General features: G+C 39.5%; 1 protein-coding gene across 1 annotated transcript in view; it reads left to right on the forward strand.

Moving 5' to 3' along the window:
* The first annotated feature begins 8,285 nt into the window (after window positions 1-8,285).
* Window positions 8,286-24,749, forward strand: part of LOC128373782 (ras/Rap GTPase-activating protein SynGAP-like) — a 29,991-nt gene continuing 13,527 nt past the window's right edge. The window contains exons 1-10 of the mRNA XM_053333968.1: window positions 8,286-8,388; window positions 15,754-15,842; window positions 16,106-16,227; window positions 20,120-20,273; window positions 20,733-20,831; window positions 20,987-21,247; window positions 21,438-21,773; window positions 21,966-22,110; window positions 23,188-23,332; window positions 23,682-23,918. Coding sequence (XP_053189943.1) covers window positions 8,286-8,388; window positions 15,754-15,842; window positions 16,106-16,227; window positions 20,120-20,273; window positions 20,733-20,831; window positions 20,987-21,247; window positions 21,438-21,773; window positions 21,966-22,110; window positions 23,188-23,332; window positions 23,682-23,918 — 1,691 coding nt within the window. The remainder of the gene's footprint in view (window positions 8,389-15,753; window positions 15,843-16,105; window positions 16,228-20,119; window positions 20,274-20,732; window positions 20,832-20,986; window positions 21,248-21,437; window positions 21,774-21,965; window positions 22,111-23,187; window positions 23,333-23,681; window positions 23,919-24,749) is intronic.

A 24,749-nucleotide genomic window follows, 5' to 3' on the forward strand; every position in this document is an offset into this window, starting at 1 on the left:
CATTATATTGTGCTAAAACCATGGGTAGCACATCCTGTCAGGTAGGAAATGTCTATCAGAATGACCTACTACCCATTATATTGTGCTTAAACCATGGGTAGCACATCCTGTCAGGTAGGAAATATCTATCAGAATGACCTACCTACTACCCATTATATTGTGCTAAAACCATGGGTAGCACATCCTGTCAGGTAGGAAATATCTATCAGAATGACCTACTACCCATTATATTGTGCTATATTATTAAAATGAACATTATTATAAAATGAACATATTATTAAACCTTGCACTGATATGCAATAAATTGTCTTGACAGCCTTCCGGAGCCCATAATAAAATTCACCATCTGCATGAGTAAGATAGAGGAAATTTAATTCAATTTTTTTTGTTTCTCAAAATATATGTATGATCAAATTTTATTATAGAGCATATTTGGTATACTGAAAGTAATATGATGCTATGCCTCTAGGGTAACCAGGCATCCTGCACATGTATGTGAAGGAAGTGGTAGAGCATAACCCCCTTCTGGCTGGCTGATAAAATGTTACCCATTGAGAGGGGACCCACTGTTACTCCACCACTAAAAAAACCAAAAAACTTTGCAGAGTATCTTAGAGTCTGCCTTTGCGATTTATAATATGTATCTACATATCTAATATTTATAATATAATTATAAAGCAGTAAGGAGATTAACCACCTCTTCATATCGGTTTTCCATTGTTCCTATAAAGAAAAGAAATGGTGTGTCAACTCGTTCCTCTCCTCCCTCTATCCTAACCTCTATAGTGCTCCTTGCACTCATGGCGAGTAGCTGTTCAATGCAGGGTCACCCAACCTCCAAGGGGCGGTAACGGGGAAAGAACTAAACTGACTTGTGGAGGTGCTCATACTCTGCATGCCTTGCTCTATTGGATGGTAGTGGTATTTTTTTATCCTTTGATGCTTTCGTTGGAAAATACAATCTGGTTTGTACTAATAAACAATACAAGGCAGTAATCAAGGCTATTCTACAAGCAATGATCATCTTAATCCAGGGCATGCTGACCTATTCTGTGGTTACTCCACAAATACCTTCTTTAGTCATAGATGGATAGATGGTCTCAGATAAAAAATTTAATAATAAATTATAAAGGACTAATCTTACTTCAGTTTGTTTCTCTTCAACCGTGAAGAGAATTTTTTGTTCAAAGATTACTCCAGAAATTGTATAATTAAGATAAGAACCAGTTACCTTTCCTTTCCAATCCCACCCAAAGCTAAAGAAGTTCACTTTAAAATGTTGAATGAAATCTAACCATGCAATGACTTCTTACGCTTTTTTCCTTTTTCCCTAAATATGTCATGCTACAGGGTTCACAAAACCTACCTCATGTTTTACTCAACCATCTCCTCACCTAGATAGCTAACGTTAGCAGAAAGAAAGACGATACCCTTTTTTTTCATGATTAGCTCATTAGCTAGTGCTAAATCTGAATGGCAATAAGATTACATATATTTCATTTGACACATTCAGGGTTTTTTCTTGCAAATGTTATAAATTTAATTTAATTTACCTGTTTACACAGACAGACTAACTCCTTTCTAGATGTGGGAGATGTGTAACGTTTTCAAGTTACATGGGTTAAATTCATCGGAAAATCATGTTCTGTAAATACTGTATTTAGTGTTTAATCGCTTTTGTCCGTTACTGGAAAGTCTGCCATATTTTCACCAGCCAATGTTAGCCAGTAACGTTAATAGTAACAACCTTTACCTAGCAAGAGTTCTGTAGGCAGCTGTCTGTGCACCACTTCCCAAACAGTCTGAGGGGGCGGGCCAGTAACAAGACGCTGTGTTGCGCTTTCAAAATAAAAGCAAGTGAGTTAAAGATTTCAACATCAAATATTTCTCTCCTCCGCGGTTTAATTTTTGGGTGGGACTAATCCAATATTGGAGAGGACACCCCCCTTCCTACGCCCTTGTCCATGTTCAAAGATAAACCAGTTGGCGCAACCCTTTTCCACCAAAGCAGTTCCAGTGCTGGTTCTGGGCCAGTGCTTAATTTGGAACCAGTTTTCCTGCTTCGACCAGACGGGGAGTTCCTGTCCTCTGAAAAGAAGCCAATGCGGAAGTAACTTAGAGCTGCATTCTATCAAAAGGCCACCTGGGGGCGATCGTTTTGTGTTCAAAAAGACTTCCGGCTCTATACAAGTCAATGGAGAATTCACCAACTTCTCACTTGATTTCTAACCTCAGTAAACGTTTTCAAAATGTGTTTATGGTCTCAATCGCTAGTTTAAAGCCTTCTTCAATGCAGTATGACGTTCATTTGTGAAATTTTGGCCTCCCTGATTTTATATTTGACGATAAAGCAGGCTACGTGGCTACGTTGTGATTGACAGGTTGATTGACCAATGTCCTTGAGATCCAGCCCTCGCAACCAATCGCAGCCTCCCCGCTCCGCCGTTGGTCCCGCCCATACGTCCGTTCATGACTCCGCCTCATGCCCATATAAGTAGAATCCGTGTTCATTTTTTCCCAGAATGCACCTGAAATTTTCAAGATGGCGCTGCCTAGATTCGATACTATTGGCTTCCGAGCAGCAGTCCACAAACCAATGGGTGACGTCACGGATGTTACGTCCATTTCTTATATACAGTCTATGGCTTCGACTGACGAACCGGCTCCCGGCCAGAAAAACTGGTTCCAGAGTGGCACCAGTTCTTTGCTGGACTAGAAGAAAGAACCGCTCACGTTAGGGGCAAGGGGCGGGGTTATTGAGACCAACCACAACAAACAAGACCACATAGTGGTGAATAGATAAGGATTGAATTATCCCTTGAACATTTGACTGATAGTTTACACATTTGTGTTGTGAGTTAACTGTGCTCTGCCGGCTAACGTTAGCTTACAACAACAGCTAACAACCATCTCAATCCTGTCGAGCAGCACAAATACGTTGTATCTGCCGTGTTCGGATGCGAGCCAGGAGCAACAGCTGTACAAACGTGTAGACTGCCATCGTTGTTGTTGCTTCTTCTTCTTCTTTGTATTATTGTTGCTTCGAAGTTGGCGCGAGTCTTTATGGGAAAGCAGTGACGTTCTGGCGTATTCGGTGACGTAATGACGTGGCTCCCTAACCACCTCTAGCCTTAGAAAAGCAAATTGGTTCTCAACTGTGAACCAGCACCAGCACTAGAACTGCTTTGGTGGAAAAAGGACAGTGAACCAAGGTCTCATTGGTAATCCAGCTCTGGATCCATTAGTCCCTGGTTTGCCACCAGTCATCTGTAATGACAATGACAGACCACACATAATAAATTATTTCAGGCAATCCATCCAAGATGTTTGTTCCCAGAACACCTTGCAGCTTGAATCACGGTCTTATTAAAATGTTATCATGAAAAAGCATCAGGCTCCCACTTTCTGTCAGCCGAAAATAAGTGTATTTCTTTTTTTAGGTGCGCAAACTTAAGTCTAATTAACACAATCATTTGTACTAAATATAAGAAGCAACTTGGACGAGCTTTGTTGTGGTCTAAAATCTCATTTTCATCTTAATTATTAGGCGCAGTGGGCGGCGGGCCGTCATTGCTTCGTTTTATTTTGGGCTGTTACAAACTCCAGAGATGGAGGAGCGCAGGGCGGACTCGCCTGCCTTTGGAGGCGGTGGTTTCTCTTTCTGTCCATCTATCTCCGCCCTCGAGGGAGAGACTTCTCCGCTCACCGAGCACCTCTTTTTCACGCACTGCTCCCTGACTGCTCCTCAATCAAAATTAGCTGTGACGGACGGCGAGAGCGCAAAAGGACACCACGTCAATTTGGCACTGGATTCACCCCTCGGTATGAATTTCTGGATTATGGGGACGTCGTTATGCCTCGCAGGGTGACGCTTTCCAAGATTAAACCAAACGAGGTAGAAACAAGGAGCGTGTAAAAAAATGTGCACGAATCAAATAATGCACATATGATGCTTCACATACTCGAGATTTCACCTGTAAAAACCTCTGGGATGTATATTTTGTGGTTATAGTGTGCGCAATGTGCAGTCGGTTTGTGTGCAGCTCAGAATTGGCATCACCTTCATAATTATCCTCATTTCAGTATCAGTAATCGGCATGATTAACGTGCAGCGGGCAGCAGTTGTAATCATACATAATCCTTATTGTGTCGTTTATCTCTGCAGACTGTTGTAAGTGTACATATAAGTGACAAATGATGAACTGAGGAGCTCAGTGGATCGTTAGACCAAACGCGCCAGCAGGAGTTCATATTGCTCCAAGATAATAAAGCGACGCAGGGGCTGTTTGAAGTCACATGTGCCCAGAACAAACAATTAAGATGACAAAACCCGTCCTCAGAAGAGATTGTCTTTATTACCGAGGAAGCCGCATTGGGATCACATCTCAGTTCCTGGATTGCAATAGAGTTGGAGGACAGGGAGCAGGGGAAGAAGAGAGAGAGCAGAAGCAGAGGAGAGCTGCTGAGCTGCACAACAGAGCTGTTGCTGATAGGCAAGCTTTGGTTTCAGTAATGGACTGAGCTGAAGGTGAGAGTCAGCTACACGTTTTTTTCTTCTTCTAGAGCCTCCACACCTGACAAAGGGCATGTATGGACACATTGCAGCTTAGGTGAGAAACAAAAGGAGCTTGATAACGTGAACACAACAAATTGGCCTAATGAATAGGATAAAACGGTCTCTCAAAGGGGACAAAACTGGCCTTTTATTTGGAACCCGACTCTCAGGTCTGCACAAACTGATTCTGCCTTGGTCCCGAAAAGCTAGTAAACCTGGAACCTCAGCTCCTTCCCAAGTGCCCTGGACACCCACCGGATCCAGTCTGCAACCACAGATGTGACTAAGCTCTCAAGATTTCATCACCAGGAAGCCCTGTGATTTTGGGTAAGTGTTGTATACTAGTGTGGGCAGCAGGGAAAGGTATCCAAAAAAACGTGCATTGTTTTAAAATATCTATGGCACCTGATGACATTCATCATGTTTCAAATACTGACAAAGCATGCAGATTAGAAGTGAATTGCATTTATCCAGTGAAAGGTATACACACATTTACAGTCATTATCTGATGGGCATCTAATGCAAAACTTCCTATCACATCTCACAGTAAAGTGTTCACCAGTGTTAGTGGCAGCTGGCCTAGAGAAGCTCACTGATGGAGGTGTTAGAGCTGCTTTTCACAGCCTGGATATTTGCCTGCAGCACAGACGGGGAGGTAGATTCCAGATGCTGATACAGCTGTGAAACTCACCAATGCTGCTCTGTCCTTGCAGCTATGGACACTGAGGACAGTTGCTGGTTTAGTGCTTTGCTGAACCTGAGCCTGTTTTTTTTAAAGGGGGTGCATTACAGACTGCATGTAAACTCTGCATGATGACACAGTGAGAGGTTCAGTTAAAGTGGGACATTAGTGGGACTAGTTTGCACTAAGATATTTAAAACATTTTTGTAATTTTTTTTCACACATTTATTGTTGAGACTTCCTCCTCTCAGAAATGTGTAGGCTGTGTAAGTGGTTGGCACAAAAGCAAAATGGCACACTGTTTGAATTGGCACATGCTGAATTTGCATCACATTAAATGCATTTTGTGCCACAAATAATGAATGTGAATGATTGTCAGTTTGCATGAATTCAAAAGCATTGAATTATTTTAATCACCTTTTAAAGTATCCATTGTTTTTTAGCACTAGTTTAGTAGTTCATAAAATGTCTTAAAGTTGTGAAAAAATCCTCCTAGTTTTTCAAAATCCAAAGATAAAAAACTGAAAAAATAGCAAATTCTCACATTTGAAGATCTGCAAGCACACAGAATATTTGGCACTTTTTGCTCAACAGATGACAAACTTGTTTTATTGACTTATTGGAAACTTATTTCAGCTCTAATATAATGTCACACTAGTATCATGAAGCTGCATTTGTAACTGGATTTTTATTTTTTTTCACAACACTGAGTTTCAATCAGTGGTGTAAAAATGCCAGCCAGGTGTTACAATGCTTATTGGTAATTTAGTCTTGCAGGTTCGATGCCCCCAGCGGTGCATTTTGTTCACATAATAATGTTCATGGCACAAATCCCAGCATGTGACACTTGTTGCCCCTCGCTGAGCAGATTATCATTTATTCATATATGTTTTTTGCAAGAGAATTTTAAATCAGCACAAACCTGCTGCTCCCTTCAGGTGATTGGCAGTCAGCCTCTTTAGAGTCAGCCAGACTTTCTTGCTCTTTTCCACTGATTTCACTGATACCTGTAGTTTGCCAATTAGTAATCTCTGGATGCTGCACACTGAACACCTGCACAGACAGTAGGAGGGGGTTTCTGGGTGTAGAGATATGCAAATGAGATATTAAGAGCTGGTTCTTTAATTTCACAAAAGTCAGTCTAACTGTAGGCTCAGTTTACCATGATGGCGTTGCTCAATACAACAGTAGCTTAAATAACTTTAGCTAAAAACATGTCCTACTTTAACTGGACTTTTCACTGGTGTCTCTGTGTATTTTGAAGAAATAGATTAACTTTCTTTTTGTGATAGGTTTTTCTTCTTCTTTCATCTCAGCCGATAACCGCTGATGTTTGAGTTTGTAATGTAGCACAGATATGATTGGATGCCACCATCTTCATGGTCCATGATATCACCCAGTTAAAGCAGTGTGGGCTCATGCATTCAGTTTCCCTTCTCAAAAAAGAAAATAAAAAAAACCTCACCACAGTGCAGTGGAGAGAGAAGAGCGTGAGATAATGAAATGTCTGAGGCTGCACACTTGATAGAACAAGATAAGTCCAGCTCACTCTGACTCAGTGCCCCTTGAAGGATTTTCTATCCCTCCTCCATATGAAATGCCTCTAAGATATGACCTATCTCAAACATCTCTCCTTGGAATTATTTTGTTGCTTCTGCTAAAATAGACAGACGTGAGTCATAAATATGCATTAATATTTTTTCCGATTCCTCATGAACTGTTGAGAATCTGGACTCCTCACTACTCAACCATGTCAAGCCAGGGAGCCTGACAGCCGGCAAAGAGCTGATTTTACTCCAACAGCAAGTTTCTGTCATAATTGTGCTTCTGCTCTTCAGCCATGGAGGGTGCTTTCTCTTTCTGCCAAGGACAGAAAGGCTTTGTCAATCTGTTTGAATGTTCTCAAAAAAACGAAAACATAGGAACTCTTGTCAGCGAGTTTCTGTCCTACAATCTTTTCAGATTGTTTTCTTTTGTCTGAAAATGTGAATTTCTACCTCATTCTGACAAAAACATGAGATATTTTTACCTTCCTAGTAATTATTCTCCATCTTGAGAGTTTAACATTGCAATGCCTCGTAATACTCATCTGCATTATCTTGCAGAAATGTGCAAAAATCCTTTCCTCATACAGTAATCCTCCTCTCAGTCTGTTTCTACCATGTTATCCAGCCCAGATTGCTCATCTTATATAGCAGCCCAACTACTCAACATGCCATACAGCTGTGACCAGCAGCTATTCAGGTTGAGAATGGCTTGTCCTCTGTCATGAGAAAATAATTGAATTTCTCAAATGCTCACGCTCTCCAAATGTCCTAGTTTGGACCGCACTGAAATATCTACAATATGAGCTGTTATGATTGTTTTCCCCCACCTCATTTCCTGTTTGTATAAAACTAAATTCCAATCAGGAAAGATGTGGGGATTGAAAATCTGATTTATCTGTAGGAATGCGTATCAATTAATCATAGTAACAGCTTGTGGCTGAGCAGCTTCGTGACATTTACCCTAGGAGCCTCTAAAGGGCAGCTAGGATAAGCTCAATGTTGCTTGTAATATACTTTACTGTGGCCTGCAGGTTGTTTGTGTTTTTGTTGTTTTTTGCTGTAGTGTGCAAAAGTGTGTGTGTGGTTGAGTGTGTAGTATCCCACAGTTTGTACCTCAAATGTATTTTCATTGCATTTGAGTCACAAAGCTGAGCATTTGTTTTTCTGAAAGACAAAATTCCTTATTCAGCAACACTTGAAGATTCATTAGACACTTATAAACATTTTGATTTCAAAATAAAATATATATTTTTATATATTTTTTAAACCTGTTTACCAAGTTGTGACTCTACTCCCCAATTGTATTCTCCTTGTACAATGTGAACCTACATTTTATGACAAAGACTATTCATTTCCTATATACTTTATGTATATGAAAGCAATAACGTGTTAATGTTTCTTGTGCTGCACCGACGAATCCTGTGATTGACCGTGGAGTTGTACGTTTGTTTCATTAACCTCAAAAACCCAAACTTTACTTGTGTCTGTGCTGTATAGCTGCATGGACACATCCTCAAAGACGTGGCTGCCGCATCAGAGTCAGTTTGGGTTGGTTGGTCAAGCGGAGGTTTGCTGTGGCGGCGGGACTGGAGTTTTAACCCCAAGTGAGTCAGTTTGGTCCCATACTGGTCTACTTTTCACCCGCTGTCAACTGTGCCTACTGTGATTTCACAGCCTCCTCTCTAGTCTGTCGTGGTCCAATAAGATTTTTCTCTGTTATATATGTTTTTCTATGTTCTCCTTCAGTCCTCTCTTTTCTCTGAAATCCGCCCGACACAACTATCGCCAATGGTTAACGAAAGGTTTAACATGCCCTCCAACCTCAGACATGCCGTTCTGCTCTTTTTTTTTCTCTGCCATGGCTTTCCAGTCCTTTTCAGTACTATGAAGCTTTACAAAAAAGGGCCTCAATATTTTGAAGATTCCTAGCACTCAATCCTCCACCGGAGCATCACTCACCCTCTGAGCCCTGCTTTGTCACACTCCCAGAGTTGTATTTTGATATCCTCCAGGTTTGATAACGCCATTTGCCTTTTACTTTGGCTTTGATACACTCCAAGTCTCCCCCCTCTCTATGCTATGCTGTCTTTACTTCCCCAGATGAAAGCAGCCATTTCTGTTCCCTCCAGGGAAAGGAAGAGAAATTATTTTCTGTTAGTTAGCGCAGCGTGTAAAGCTGTTGTTTCAATTCAAACATTTAGACTGACACAGAACTGTTAGGGAGAAACAAACAAGAGGAAGCTCATACTTTAGGGGGAATTCTTAGTTGAAAATCATGTTATTCTGAGCTGGGATGTGGTGAGATAACGCAGCATCTCGGCACAGTCACTATAACGAGCGTCAAACTGCTGCTTGAGCTCTAGAGTTTCATTTTGAGAATTTTCAGCAGTTTAATTTGGGTCTCATCATTTACAAGCACAGCAATAATGCCTCTAAAAGCATTAGTAAAAAGGAAGGTGGTTTGATGGAGAGGAGTACACAAGCTGCGGACCATGTTCCTATGGTAACTAGGCCACACTCCCGTTGGCTAGCTCACACAGGCGGAAGGACAAGCAGGAGAGAGTCGAGAATGCTGGAAAACACATGTAATAGAGACCAACTTTGGATTGTTTATGTAGGTTTCTGTTAGTACACCTTTTTTCTTGGCTCAGAGGACATTTTACTTTTTCAAACAGGTCTCCTGTTTTCTGCAGAACAGTGGTTACATTGCAGGATGTTGGAAGTCAGTTTCTTTCTGTGTTTCGCCTCCTTTTTCTCCAAAAATATCTGCAAGTTTTCAAGCCAATCACAAGTTCTTTCCAGTGGCTCCCTCACGCCCACAGTGCCCCTGCTTCCTCAACCCCTCCACCCACCTGTGCTTTCAAATCCTGCAGCTCTTCCTCTTCTGTGCGTTTTACATTTACTTGATTGCAGTATGGTTTCTAAAAATGGCACCAGTGGCTCTGAACACTGTCAGAAGTGTCACTTGTCTTGCTTGCCCACTTTTCTCAGCAGAAACCCTGCTGATTAAGTTTTCTTATTTTAATATCTTGTCATTAATGCACCATTAACTTTTGAGTCAGTTATTTTATGAGTGTATATGTAAGGCTCACAATGAAGCTATTTTGAATATGTCACCCCTCCAGGTTTGCTTCTTCAGTCAAGTGAAGGTTTGATTGCATCAAAAATTAGCCCTTAAATGTGTTCAGATTATATTTGAAAGCACCAGGCATAGCAAGACAAGAGATAATTCCATGAAGAAGAAGATTCTCTACATGCCAGCAGTGTATTGCTCCAGTGCATCTCCAGTGTCATTCTGTGTTTTGTAAATCACTCCTCAAACCTAAACTGTGTCAAACCTCCTGGGGCGATGCTTCCAGCTTGTCAAAGAGCAACGTCGTTGATGTGCAGAGGTTTTGCTCCTGTCAGTCATGCAGGCTGATTGTTTGGGCAGCTTGCTCTTAATGAATAGCTTCAACCCTCCACACACATTTACGCTGTCTGTGTCAGCAGCTGTGAAGCAGGTTGAAGCCATGACAGTGCATAAATACTTCATTTCTAACTCCTGACCCAAGCTTTTCTGTAGGTTAATGTTGGCTTTAACAGTCAGGTCACTCAAATGTAGAAGTTTCAATTTTATGTTCAGATGGTTTGTGACGTTTTCCTCTGAAACATCTGCTGCCATGCTAGATATTACTGGAGCTACTTCCTACCAATTTATGATGTGAAGAGTAACATTAACACCCTGTATTAGCCTGAAGCACCCGCTTAAACAATGTTTTCATATCATTTGTCCAGTGGCCAGAGGGAGCATGTGCTCTACTTTGTGGGTGTAAAGTTCAAGAAAATGTTAGATCACAGATTTTTCTCAAATTTTTACTGTACATAGAATTTACTAAATGTGGACAGCAAATTCCCAGTCCTAATTACCAGTAGAGTCGATTGTTGACGTGAATAATATTTACTATACAGCAATTATGGAGACGTCCATATGACATGAATGAGACATCTGCCCTAGCAGGCCTGCCTGTGAGTCACCAGAGGCTTCGTGTTGTCAGATGCTCCAGACGAGACATCACAAGATCTTGTATGTATGTATCTGGTACTGGAAACACTCTCATACTGATCAGTATGCCAGAAAAAGATTAAGTATGTCATTGGGTAACATTTTGCAGGATGCAAGCCTGAATGCTTTACTGGCTTGTTCTGTAATGACAAATGAAGTAGTATGTCCCAATTGTATGCATACTACATGATACAGTGTGTACTTTTTAAGGGCAGCTGCAGTACGTACTAAAAGTAAAAAGTAGAAGTATGCAATTTGGAGTGCAGCATGTAACCTGGACTGCACTATCATCATTATGGATGCACAATAATCATCAAGCTCACTCAGTTTTTCTCAGAAGGCTCAGATTCCCATCCTCAGTGCAGAGTGAATCTATACTATACTGCAGCCTGTATGACATATAACAAACTGAATATGGCTGCTCTCTCACAAAACAGATTCTTATCATGAGTGAAAATTTAAATGATGAATCTAGTTTTTCTTTGGGATGCACAGTGGCATCAGCAAATTTAGAAGTTTACACATAATTTTCTGTTAATACAAAAAGTGAGTGACTATAATATTCTGTATATATTTATAGTGGCTTGTTTGAAGCTGTTTGAATGCTATTTGAGCAAAACAAGCACAATAGATTTCCTGTGTCATACTTGTATTCAGCTGCAGTTTCTTGACTTAAAGTTCTGTGCCACCTTGACACCTACTGCGTATTTGTCTCAGCAGTATCCTCTATGGGAATATGTGCCAAGCTATTTTTTTCCTAGTCATAGTTTTGTCCTCCAAATGACACAGTCCAACTTAAAAATAACTTTCCAACTTAGTGCACAATACTCTATATCATATCTCTAATATGTGTGAAAACATATTCCCCATATTTTGAGCTTTTTTGATGAGTACATTTGCCAACAAACAGTCACAACTCAGGACTGTAGTTTAGTTAGGGATGCATCAACCAACTTTTCTCTCCTGAAATGAATTCCTATGCTTCATTTCAGGGTTATTTCATCCATACTGTGTCATCCAAAAGTGCAATATGTATCTCACAGTGTGATACTTATGAGGTCAGGGATTGCTGGGGCACTAAAAACTGAGGTGATGACCGACTGTGACTGAATGTAATGTAACTGATAATGGCGAGAAAAAAGTATATATATATTTATATTCCGATTTTTTTTAAAATGGTGATACATAGGTACTTTAAGTCCTCCTATTTAGCATGTATAAACAGTTAGTGGAGGGTTACAGTTGTAATAATATAAAATCTGTCCTCATAGGAGAAGTTATGGTTGTTGACAATACTGTACATTAATAAACAATTAAAATGTCCTCATATATGCTCACAACTACATTATAGTGTGTTATAAACACTGATTGGATATTAATATACTGCTTATAAAAGCTAAATAGGGAGAGCTTAAGTAAAGTGTTACCTATACACAACAGGTGAACGTTGCCGTAGAACATACCAGAAACACTAAATTCATTAATGGTAATGATAAAGAAAATATATATCTAATGAGATCCAATCTGCTTCATCAGATCAATATCGGTGCCAGTGAATCAGATTGACTCATCGCTAATTGTAGTTTTGATGGTGACTGTTTTATCTGGGGCTGAAAGGAGAATTGAAGTTGTAGTTTATATTTTGTTAGAGCTGTGTATATTGTGATCTCTTTATACTGCATCTATTTTGTGACTGAGTCTGGTGAAATGAAAGGGTTATGGTTTTATTCAATTTATTAAAAACAACAAAGTTTCCAAATGTATATAAATAGAGAGATATATGATAAAGGTTGAGTATGTTTCTCCAACACCCACTCACAGTCTTCCTCTTTCTGTCTTTCTCTCCCTCTGTATCACAGTTTGCTAGAGGCTTTGCCGCCCACACACTCCGTCCTGACAGCAATTTACATTGAGAATAGCCCATGTGAACATATCCATGTGTTATAATATGTCACGTTTACTTAGAGCGCCACATGTTGCAGGTGACTGTTTTTTAGTGGCAGAGAATGATCAGATCAATAATATGCTAAATATTCCTCCGCAGGTTCATTCAGTCTATTCTCTGTGAGCTCGGCCTCTCTGAGAAGCGTGTCGAAATTCAGCCCCACATGAGACACAAAAGAAATCGAAATATATCCTTCATCTCAGGAACACCCCCCCTTCAAACCCCCTACCCTGTCGTGGGCAGCTGATAGATCTGATCAGTTCACTGGCATGCGTGACAACACAAACAGCGCCGTTGTGCAGCATGCTGCTCAGTGTTTTTCATCATCTTTATTGTGCAGTTGTGTGCCAATATCTTCAACAGTTCAAGTAGGAGCCCTTGGAGTTGTTTCCATGGATACCAAACAATTAGCCAGGATTCAGAATAGAACCTGGAGAGTAGCCTATTTACAGGCTTTGGGAGCGAGGAAATCATATGATGACAGTGTCTTCATTCTCTGTTACAAAAGGGAAAAAACGCAGTTCCTTTGGGTAATGGGTCATTTCTAAAAAAAAAACAAACAAACAAAAAAATCATGTAAAAACACTCCAACAGCTCAATCTAAGCAAAAAATAGAAGAGAAGAGTGAATATCAATATGAAACTGATTATGTTGTCAGCTTTAAGATAGCACACCTACGGATTGATAGATTAAAGATGCAGAAAACACAACACTACACGGATCCACTGTACAATCTGGGCTGAAAAATCCTCTCTCCTCTTGAATAAGGGTCATTTTTCTACCTTTAGACATGCTTAATTGTTCCTTGTATTGCTGTCATCACAAACCCTGAACTGTGTGTAACTGGATATAGAAAGCTCTGTCAAGAGGAAAATCTCAATTTTTAGGGTTATGTAGAGGGAAGAGATCCATGATGTGTGCCAGCATTTCCCTTGACAATACAAGGCTCTTATAGGAATAGTTCATCATTTTGGAAAATATGTTTATTTGCTTTCTAGCTGAGAGTCAGAGATTAGAGTAGAAGAGAGATGCTGTTCTTGCATCTGTCAAGTATGAAGCTACAGCCAGCAGCTGGTTAGTTTAGTTTGGCAAGGAGACTGAAAAAATGTGGAAAAATCTATCCTGGCCTTGCCCAAAAGAAACAACATCCATCTACCTGCACCTCTAATGCTCACTAATTAACACGTGATATCTTAACATTTAATCTGTAAATACAATCAGATTGTAATAACATCAATGTGTGGCTTTAGGGGAGGGATTATGCCAAACTATCTCTATTCCTGTACTGTTAAACACAGCCAGGCTAGCACTCTTTGTGCTAAGGTAAGCTAAGCTAACCAGCTTCTGGCAGTAGCTTTGTATTTACTGTACAGGCATTAAAAAGGTTTCAGTCTTCTCATCTAACAAGAAATGAATTTCCCAAAATGTGCAACTCTTGCTTTAAAGCCTTGCTTCGTTCTGCTGTCTATTACATCTCTCTTGTATTCCTGTTATTTTGTAGTGACTCCTGCACCTGTATATTGACCTCATCTTTCTTTAGCCAACACAAAGTCAAATAGTGGAAGCATCAGATTCCCAAAAGACAGCTGCTCATACTTTTATTGATCTTTTGCCATGTTTCTAAGTTTGCAACAGCCCAAAGTCAGACAAAGATGAGTCATTACAGCATGTTATTGCTATCTATTATATAGGACTCCAATATAGCTCTCACATCCAGTTTTGCGTCACTTTCCTCTTGACCTTGGATACAAGAAGTTTTCCTACAGCAGCTGACCATAAATAGCTTTTTTTCGCACACAAACACAAGTGTCTATCAGACTGTCACAATGTTTCTCTTTGTAGTGTTTTGGAGGCTGTAGCTGTCTGTCCTTTGTTGCTGAGCTTCGACTGACATCTAATATTCTGCATTGTTGATGAACTTGTATCCTGCTTGTGATTAAGTGTGTCTTCTGTTATGATTTATTACTTATGATGTTCTTCTTTCTGTATGTGACCAAAGCAGTTGCAAGAGATAATGACACAAGAGAAGAAAAAGATGATGTAATAACTTGTAATAACTGCAGCTATACAAGTTTTTAACATGTACAAATCATTTGAAAGTATTTGAGGACCTCATAAAGGGTACAAGATCAAATGTTTTCAATTATGATTCAATGTTTGCAAGCAAGATGTGATTAAATCCATTTATAACCTATTTTAAATGATAAATTGATTATTTGTGCAATATTATTTCATCATCCATTCTTTTATTATTATTGTATACAAAATCAAAGGTTTTCTGAAATCTGTTCATGGTCTCATGTCTCATTAGAGTGTTAGAGCACTTTTAAAGCTACTACACACTATTAATTGTCATTCAGACTTACTCACCTGCATGAAACTTTACCTCACAGTTTATTTTATGCCTGGATACATTTCCTCCCAATTTTTTAGCTCTCCTCTTCAAATTTCTATCTGTTTTGACACCACATTTAGCACATGAAATAATTGGATCTGAAATATGAAAATGTGTGCTTTTAATATGTCATGTATTTCCCCATAATTGGCATTCTTGTCGCTGTGACTTATGTGACATAATGCATTATTCCGTTACTGCCAAATTTAGATGACACAAGCAATTTAGATGACAATATAACTTGTAAAAGTTATGATGGTATTTTACCTTTGGGCAGCCCTACAGTAACATGAGAAGATATTAATGGCTATCAGATATCAGCAGCCATTCGTCCGTCTCAATTCACTGGATTTTGGTATTCTCCAAAAGTCTGTGAATCTATAATTTATGATAGAGAATCTATCATCTACAGTATTTTGATATCGATAAATCTCAAACTAAACACCATATTATATGAATTAGAATAACACATTAAGAAAGATGTGCTTTCACATTGAACACCTAGTAGTTTAATGTCTCATCTTTATTGATCACCCTTTTTTTCTTGTGTTTTCTTCTCTAATCTTTTTTTTTCTTTCTCATAGACCAATCTCGCAGGGCAAGTTTTGCCTCTGCAAGACAGTCAAGCATGGAGACTCCTCCGAATACCACCCCTCAGCCCTTCAGACAGCCGGTGAGTTCAGTAAAGCCTGATACACACATCCTGATGCGAGCATTTGGCATATGCAGCATTTTTGCTCACACAGAGAACACATACAGTTTGGCTTCCACTAATAAGCCACTAATTAGGGAAGCAATGCCAATATGATGCTTAAATGGCAGCAAGACTCTACACTATACGATTTGCATACACCTGTTATTATGCTAATTATTATGCAGTATAGTCTTTCTATATTGGCGCTGTTTTAACTCTACTCTAATTAACTGAATCTTCAGAGTTTCCTCAATCGGCGTTTGAAGGGCTCCATCAAGAGGGCCAAAAGTCAACCCAAACTGGACCGGACGAGCAGCTTCAGACAGATGATTTTACCCCGTTTTCGTAGTGCTGATCAAGAGAGGTAAGTAACCTTTTTTTATAAAGCATTCATATAATTGCAGGTAATATCATCCATTCAGCCTGTAGTTCCATTTATTTCTATATTCGTTGTCATGGGGGTTTGGAGTCTGTCCCAGCATGTTTTGGGCAAAAGCCAGCACAGGTTGCCAGTTTATGACGGGGGTAACAAATATAATCCCTTCTCCTAGTGATTTAGTATCTGCAATTACAAAAAATATGAATCATCTTTAATTAAGTCTTGTCATGAGCTCTAAATTTCTGATATGATAATTGTCTATAATCAGGAGTCATAAGGTCATCTTAATACCCATATTGTTAAAGTTTATGTTGTGTCAAGATCATGCAATTATTATATGATCATGGCAAAGCATCTAAATCATTAAACCATGGATTTGTGTTCCTTTGGATCATGTTTTTGGATTGTGAGAGGAAGAATCCAGATGAAACTAACACAAATTCAGAGAGAATATGCTCCTCGCATATACTTTGTTTTTTTTTTGGTGTTGGTATGTTTGCTTTTATTTGATAGCTGACAGTGATTGACAGGTTATGTGGAGAGAGAGAGAGAGAGAGAGAGAGAGAGAGAAGGCGGCATGATTTGCAGCAGACCTTCCCAGCTGGAATCAAATCAGGGAAATTGTGTTGTATGTTATGCATTTTAACGACCAGGACGCCACCTCGCAATCCACAGTTTTGCCAGCCTACAGCCATCACATAGAAGACACATGCAGTCCATGTAACTGAAACAAGCCTATAGATCGGGCAGAGCTTTGAGATCAGGGCACCAACTCAACCATCAAGAGTCATATCTGTTCCTGCTTGGATGGCTGATGTGCTGCTTTGTGTGCTGAGTGTTACTTTAGTGAGTTAGCTGTGACTACTTTATGCTGAATTGCCTCTGCATTGAAACCGCTCACCCTTGTTGCTAAAGGCTACATTACTTGTCGAGCTGCAGCTAGAACATCGCTAACCCCAATTCCTTCAAGTTTGCCTGTTATAATAGGACGAGCTGATTGTACGCTGTAATTATAGTGTATAATGGAGTTTGTGTAATTATGGTGCACTAAAGCAGAATGATGCCGTTGTTATTGAATGAACTGATAACATTTTTGACAATCTGTATGTTCTACTGTAATTGTAAGAGTTTTCTTCTTTTATATCATGTATTTTTCGCCTCACATGTAGCTCTAATGAAGTCGGTCTCAGTTAGTATGGAACATTTTAAACAAGAAACATCACATTCTTCCCCTTAAAAATAAAAAGTTGAATTCAGTATGAAACAACTCTTGATCAATATCCTATAATCGCTACTTGAGGCCACAGTACACAAGGGTGTTGAGCAAAGGTTGCAATGTCTGGCTTTAATTATTGGCTTGCCAATAAATTTGGTAGATGTTCATGGTCCAGAGATGAGAGCATTAGCAGGTCAGATTTTGCACTTGTTCAACACTCAAAACCAATTAATTCCTCTCAGATTCAGCTGTACTTGAAGATTATAGCTCAGATAGCATGCTAAACATTATAAATTGTATTACCCTAAAAGAATATGCTTTTTAATGACCTCCTCAAAGAAACAAATCCTAACCACTCTTATAAGTGACAACTCGTGTTTTTATGAGGCTGAAGCACAACATGGATCAATCTGAGACTGCCAGCGGTGCTTTGAGCAGCTGAAACGACCCTCTTCACTCAAACTGTGGCTCCTTATCAACCATTCTGACCAAAGCAAAGCCCTGCTGAATGAGGCACGTTGCCTTCAGTGATACCGTCACAGATGGCTTGAGCTTGTGCTTTCTCCAGAGCTTTTAAGGCAGCAGCTGAGGTTATTCATTGGAGTGATATTAATAGTAACGTTACAAAACAATTTATCTCATCATTACTGTCATGACATTAAAAAGATAAATACTGGTTAGTCAAGTTCATTTCATGTCTGCATAACGGGACCATAATTATACACACATCATATGTAGGTGCAAGGCTGGAAAAACGGTGTCTATTAAAAAAATCATTACCTACATACTGACTCCAAACTACAAATGTGTTTAAATAAGTACATACTCTTGGAGATTAGTGTGTTTTTGATTGAGCATTCATTGTTTTGGGATGATTTATCAGCCTTAAGTGGGACTCTTTTCATTGATGCACAAAAGGAAAATCTATACGTACTTTCAAATATCTGTAGGAAGTTCTAGTTGAATTGCTTACATTTATCATGTCAGTGTTATTTCTATAATTCAATCGTGTCAGGGTGCAATAGCCTGCAACACTGGAGGCTCTCACGACTGCTTTTTCTTGTTTTGTTTTCTGACATGAGGTCACATCCCGAAGGAAATCTGTCTCGCACTGTGATCAAAATTTTATGCAGTACTCCAGTCACAGTGCACATGTGGGAAAAGCATAAAGACGTAGAGAGGGAGAGGCAGAAAGTAAATATGTAATGCTGACAATACATTTTCCTCCAGCCATGGGAGATGCATAATAGACATTTTTGGGGCAGGTGTGGATGTCCGATGTGCAGTAATGTCGCTTGTAATGTAATGCAGTGCAGGTAAAACAAATCATATGTTAACCTAAGTGGTACTGTGGAGGCAGCAGTAGAGGAGGTGGGGGGGAAGCTTAATAGCGTTGGGGGTAAGAGTAGCTTTCTGCCCCAGTCAGTGTGATTTCCCCACTGCTTTCACAGCCGGCTTTAAGTTCTGCCCACACAGGCTTAATTCACTCAAGTTGACTTTGCTATAAACCCTCGGCTATCCAACTTCACACTCAAGCTTTCCAACGCAGCTGCTCTTCACTCTGCTGCCAGGTTGGTTTACCAAAGCAGTTTTCATGTACTGCGTTCTGCGATGGCACTGTAAACCTTTCACTGCACCTCTGAACAACATTAAATCTGGCCTTAATTGAGTGCTTCTCATTTCTTGCATAATTATTATTATGTGTTTCTTTAAAGCTTCAAATCTCTTCCTTTCTCTTTTCCCCCACCTCTTATGTTCAAAGCCAGTGTTTACAATGCATTATGCTAGCTCCAGCTTTTAACTGCACAAAAACTCCACATTTTCAGTTCACTGTTTTTATAACCCAGTTTCAGAAAAGAAGAGTTCAATATTTTTTGGGGGAATATATCACTTTCTCGCAGAGGGTTAGATTAGAGAAGATTGACATCTCTCTTCTGACTTGAAATGATAACGCACCGAGAGGTTGTAGGTTTCATTTGGTTTGCCTCCTTTTTACACAATTCTGAAGTAAAATGTTTTCCTCGCTACATTTCTTTTTTACTGACCTTGCTTCACCTGATAGAGCCCTTGCTTAACTGCGCTGCTTCCACCTCCACTACGACATCTTCTTTCCTTCACACAGCTGCCCTCCTCTAAAGGTCACCCTATGATCAGCCATAATAATCCTTTCCTTTTTTATAACTGAACTACAGTATTCCTGCAGGCTGCTTCTCTTTCTTTTTTTGGCCCATTTTCACAGTGGGCTCAGCTCACATTACATTTACTTTCTAACATTCTTGTGTAGCTATTGGAAATGATAAGAACTGCCTTTCCAGACAACGACACAAACTGAGACACTGTGGGTTATTTCCATGCAGCTAACAAATGACTCACATACAGCTGAGGGTAACATGAGCTCAGAGGACAGCAGACTCAACTAGAACCAGAACTGGAAATCTGGTAGTCTTGAATTTTCCATGAAACTCATTATAAAAGGATCAGATCTCTGAAATTCATGTAGAGATTGCAGGAGTGACACACAAGGATCTCTGAGCTGCAGTGACTCATTGTGTGTCATATAAAAATTGTTATGGATAATTATGATTGATATACACATAACTATGCTTGAGATTTAAAAGTAAATATATCTCCTCTTATTCTTCTTCTTCTTCTCTCAACCAGGACACGCTTGATGCAGAGTTTCAAAGAATCCCACTCCCACGAATCCCTACTTTCTCCCAGCAGTGCTGCAGAGGCTTTGGACCTAGTCTTGGACGAAGATGCCATAATCAAACCTGTCCATTCTAGTATTTTAGGACAAGAGTACTGCTTTGAGGTGTTTACAGTATTTACAACCTGTTCATTGTCCCTGCCTCCTTTTGTATAACCAACAAATCCATATTACTGTAGTTTGATGAAATGTTCCCAACATGTTGAGATTTCAGGGGTCCTTTAAACCATTTATTACAAGATTAATGAAGTGAACTAGTCATTTAGGGAATTTGAAACCTTTTATTCAAGTTGATGCCAAACCGTTCTGCGGTTCCAGCTTCTAAGATGTGAGGATTTGCAGTTTTTACCTTGTTAATAGCTGTAAACTGAATATCTTGGATTTTGTAATGTTGGTTTGAAGATGTAATTTTTTACTACTTATAACATTGTAACCGTACCAATTAAACAGATTAATTGAGGAATGCAAATAATAGTTACTTGCAGCCATAGGAGAAATATTTCTCTTACTTTCTGTGTGTAGGGATCATGTATGTACTAAAAACTGTACATTTTGTGTCTCCAGGTGACCACCAATTCAGGGACAAAATGTTTTGCCTGCCGATCAGCATCAGAGAGGGACAAATGGATTGAAAATTTACAACGAGCTGTCAAACCTAACAAGGTAGACACCATAGATTATTTTTCAAATTCCTGAAAATGATAAACAATGTTGTTGAAACTGCTGAACTGTTGTTTTATCACACCATCCAAACCAAAGTTATAAGACTTATAATGTCAGAACTGATATAAATAAGGACTGTTATAATCCAGTAATAGAACTCCTCGGTCGTCTCTCAGGATAACAGCAGACGGGTGGACAATGTGCTCAAGTTGTGGATCATTGAAGCTCGAGACCTCCCGGCTAAGAAGCGTTATTATTGTGAGCTGTGTCTGGATGACATGCTGTATGCCCGCACCACCAGCAAACCCCGGACTGACACCGTTTTCTGGGGCGAGCATTTTGAATTTAACAATTTGCCTACCATTCGTAGCCTTCGTTTACACCTCTACAAGGAAACAGACAAAAAAAGACGCAAGGTAAATGAAGCATTTCAGTTCATTGGTTCATATTTATTCTGTCTTTATTGTTTTATAAATACAAGTTCCAGTGACATTAAGTGCAAAGTCAGATTTGTTACAGTTAAAGTTGAAATCTTGTACAGTATGGATACATTATATAAGCATTGTGGTACAAAAATTAAACACATGCTGTTATGATTGTCTCTAGGAAAAAAGCACATACCTTGGCCTTGTCAGCATCCCCATTTCTAGCATCACGGGCAGGCAGTTTGTTGAGCAGTGGTACCCGGTCATACAGTCCAGCGTTTTGGCCAAAAGCGGTGGTGTTGGAAGCACAAAGGTCATCAATGCCTCGCTTCGTGTCAAGTCTCGCTACCAGACTATGAACATCCTCCCGATGGAGCTGTACAAAGAATTCGCTGAGTACATTACCAACAATTACCGAACACTGTGCGCAGTCCTGGAGCCACTGTTAAGTGTGAAAAGCAAAGAGGAGGTGGCGTTTGCTCTGGTGCACATTCTTCAAAGCACAGGGAAAACCAAGGTAAGTGTCATACGGTAACTTATTGCATGTTACTTTGTCAGAGTCATTTCTGTTCCTGTCACCCAATCATGTATTTGATTAGTCTGTTTCAGTGCAATAAATTTGAGCTGTTCTTGCAGTAAACTTTCCTCTGGATCTGGATTGTATTGGTCATGTTTTCTCTGTTGAACTGAAAATGCAATCTCTTCTCAGGAGTTCCTGTCTGACATGGCGATGTGTGAGGTAGATCGATTTATGGACCGTGAGCACTTGATTTTTCGAGAGAACACACTCGCTACAAAGGCTGTGGAAGAGTACCTCAAATTGATAGGTCACAGATACCTCAAGGAAGCTATAGGTAAGGCTATGCTGCTGACACCAAATGATATTTCCTGAAGGTATCTGACACTCTCAGTAAGTCAACCGTTTCAAAATGAATGGTTAAATGCAAATGTTGTCTTCTGTTCTCTTGTTCAATGAAAGCAAATTGTATATTTTAGATTAGTTGTTAGGCATGCTAGAAGCTAGTAACAGATAAGTGGATAGGCAGATCATTAATCGGCAACTATTTTGATTGATCAATTAATAGTTTCAGTCATATCAAGCAAATGTGTCCAATGTCTTTAAGTTGCAGCTTCTGAAATGTGACTTTTTGCTGCTTTCTTTCATCATACATTACAGTGAATTGAATATCTTATGGTTTTGGATGGTTAGTCACATAAAACAAGCAAACTTCAGACATTAATCAAGAAAACAATTGTCAAATGAATCAATAATGAATACAACCGTAATAGTGTTGGAAATATCATTCTGTCTGTCTGTTGCTTGCTCAGTCGGTCGCCCACCACTTTGGTCCAGACTGAAAAATCTCATCAACTACTTGGATAGATTGACAAGCAATTTTGTACACACATTCATTTTCCAATAAGGCTGAATTATCACTTTGATGATCCTCTGACTTTTTGTCTGGCGGCATCAAATCATCAGAATGTTATTTAGTCCAGTACTTTGGTTTGTGACCAAATATCTGCAAAACTAGTAACACCCCCATCAGCTGTACTTTATATTTTGTGTTAGTAAATTTTAGCATGCACTAAACCAAGATGGTGAACAGGGTAAACGTGCTAAACATAGGTATATTAGCTTTCTTGCATTAGCTCAAAGAGATACTGTGCCCAACTGTAGTCTCTGCTTCTAGCATGACTATAGACTTTGTCTTACATTATGTTTTAGATGGACCAGCCATTGTTTTACAAATCATTTATTTACATTTTAGTGTATCCTAACATTTTATTATCATATTCACAAAAAGAACATTTGATTTTTACTTTTGTTCTCATCTCTTTATCCAGCTGTAAAAGTAGTTTAGACCTGGACTTTTTGTATAATCATTCATGTTGGGAATCATATTGAGAATGTGATGTCTGACTCACAGGTGACTTCATTCGAGCCTTATATGAGTCTGAGGAGAACTGTGAGGTGGACCCCATGCGTGTGCCGCCATCAGTGCTCGCTGACCATCAAGCCAACCTTCGCATGTGCTGCGAGCTGTTACTCTGCAAGATTATCAACTCTCTCTGGTCAGTTTTTCCACATTTGTACCTTTTTAGATGAATGCATATCTGTTATAGAACATTCAATTTAGTTTTTAATGTAACCTGATTCCAGAAAAGTTATTTTGCAAACTCGGAAATGACAAAATTATAACATGATAATAGTGAATTATTTTCCAGTGCTAAAATCAGTGGAAACATGTACAGGAAGTTAGATTTTTTGAAATAGGTTGCATAAGCACATTCAATATCCATAGCAGAATATGGTCCAGTAATTATCCATATGTTTTACTTCGCTGACCTTGGCGAATTCCTGCTGCATTTTATCTTCCACTTCTCTGTGACAGTGGGTAATAAAATCAAGTTCTTGTTTCAGCATATTTCCCCGGGAGCTGAAGGAAGTTTTTGCCTCATGGAGAGCCAGATGTGCTGAGCGTGGAAGAGAAGATCTTGCTGACAGCCTCATCAGCTCCTCCCTGTTTCTTCGCTTCATGTGCCCAGCCATCATGTCCCCCTCCCTGTTCAACCTAATGCAGGAGTACCCTGCTGAACGCACTTCCCGTACACTCACGCTCATCGCCAAGGTGATGCAGAACCTGGCCAGTTTCAGCAAGTGAGTGTCTGCCATCGCCTGTCCTCTGACACAACATTCATTTTATTCAGTTCATTTTTAGATTTGCAGACGGTGGCGCTTCTGCTAGGTGGGTTGCGTGTCACAGGGTAACATCACAGAAATAGAGGCTTGCGGTTTTGACACTGAGGGTATAAACTGTTACTCACCCACAGTGAGCTGCAAGCCTTTTAGCTGCTCTGACCTTCGCTTTGCACTTTTTCCCTACTTAAAAAAAAAAAAAAAATTAACAAAATTCTGCTGGCTTAAATAAGCACCTATAATTAAGACAACAACAGCTGTGAGTGGTTTGTGGTGAGTACAAAAAACACTCCTATGATCACACATGTAATATTTTAGAGAGAGTACATGTACATGCACACTAGTATCTTAGTTATAATTGGGGTTTTGGAGTATCCTGGCCATGTTTCTCAGCATGGAAACATCATATCATATTCAGGACAAGCCCTTACCCTGATTTCAACCTGCATACACTAGTTGGAGTATTCGATAGAAAGCAAGATACTGTGGCATGTAAACACCTTATCCAAGTTTCTTATCATTCTCTGCCATGTTCGTACATTTGGATGCATCCTCAACACAAGTTGCATAGTAGGAAGATAAATAGTGTAATTATGGTCTAAATGCTAGAATGAAATTTAAAGTCTGACAGTGAATGTTTATTGTTGCTCTCATCTTCCTTTACAAATAATTAAATGCAGAAGCTATATCCAGCGGTTAGATAGTAAAAGCAGCAGTTTTCAGTTCAGGCAGCCAGGAAATAATAACGATGGTAATCTTTGAAGTAACTCAGTCAGAACAGAAACAACAGAT

The sequence above is a fragment of the Scomber japonicus genome, chromosome 15 (genome assembly GCF_027409825.1).
Source record: "Scomber japonicus isolate fScoJap1 chromosome 15, fScoJap1.pri, whole genome shotgun sequence".
NCBI classification, from domain to species: domain Eukaryota; kingdom Metazoa; phylum Chordata; class Actinopteri; order Scombriformes; family Scombridae; genus Scomber; species Scomber japonicus.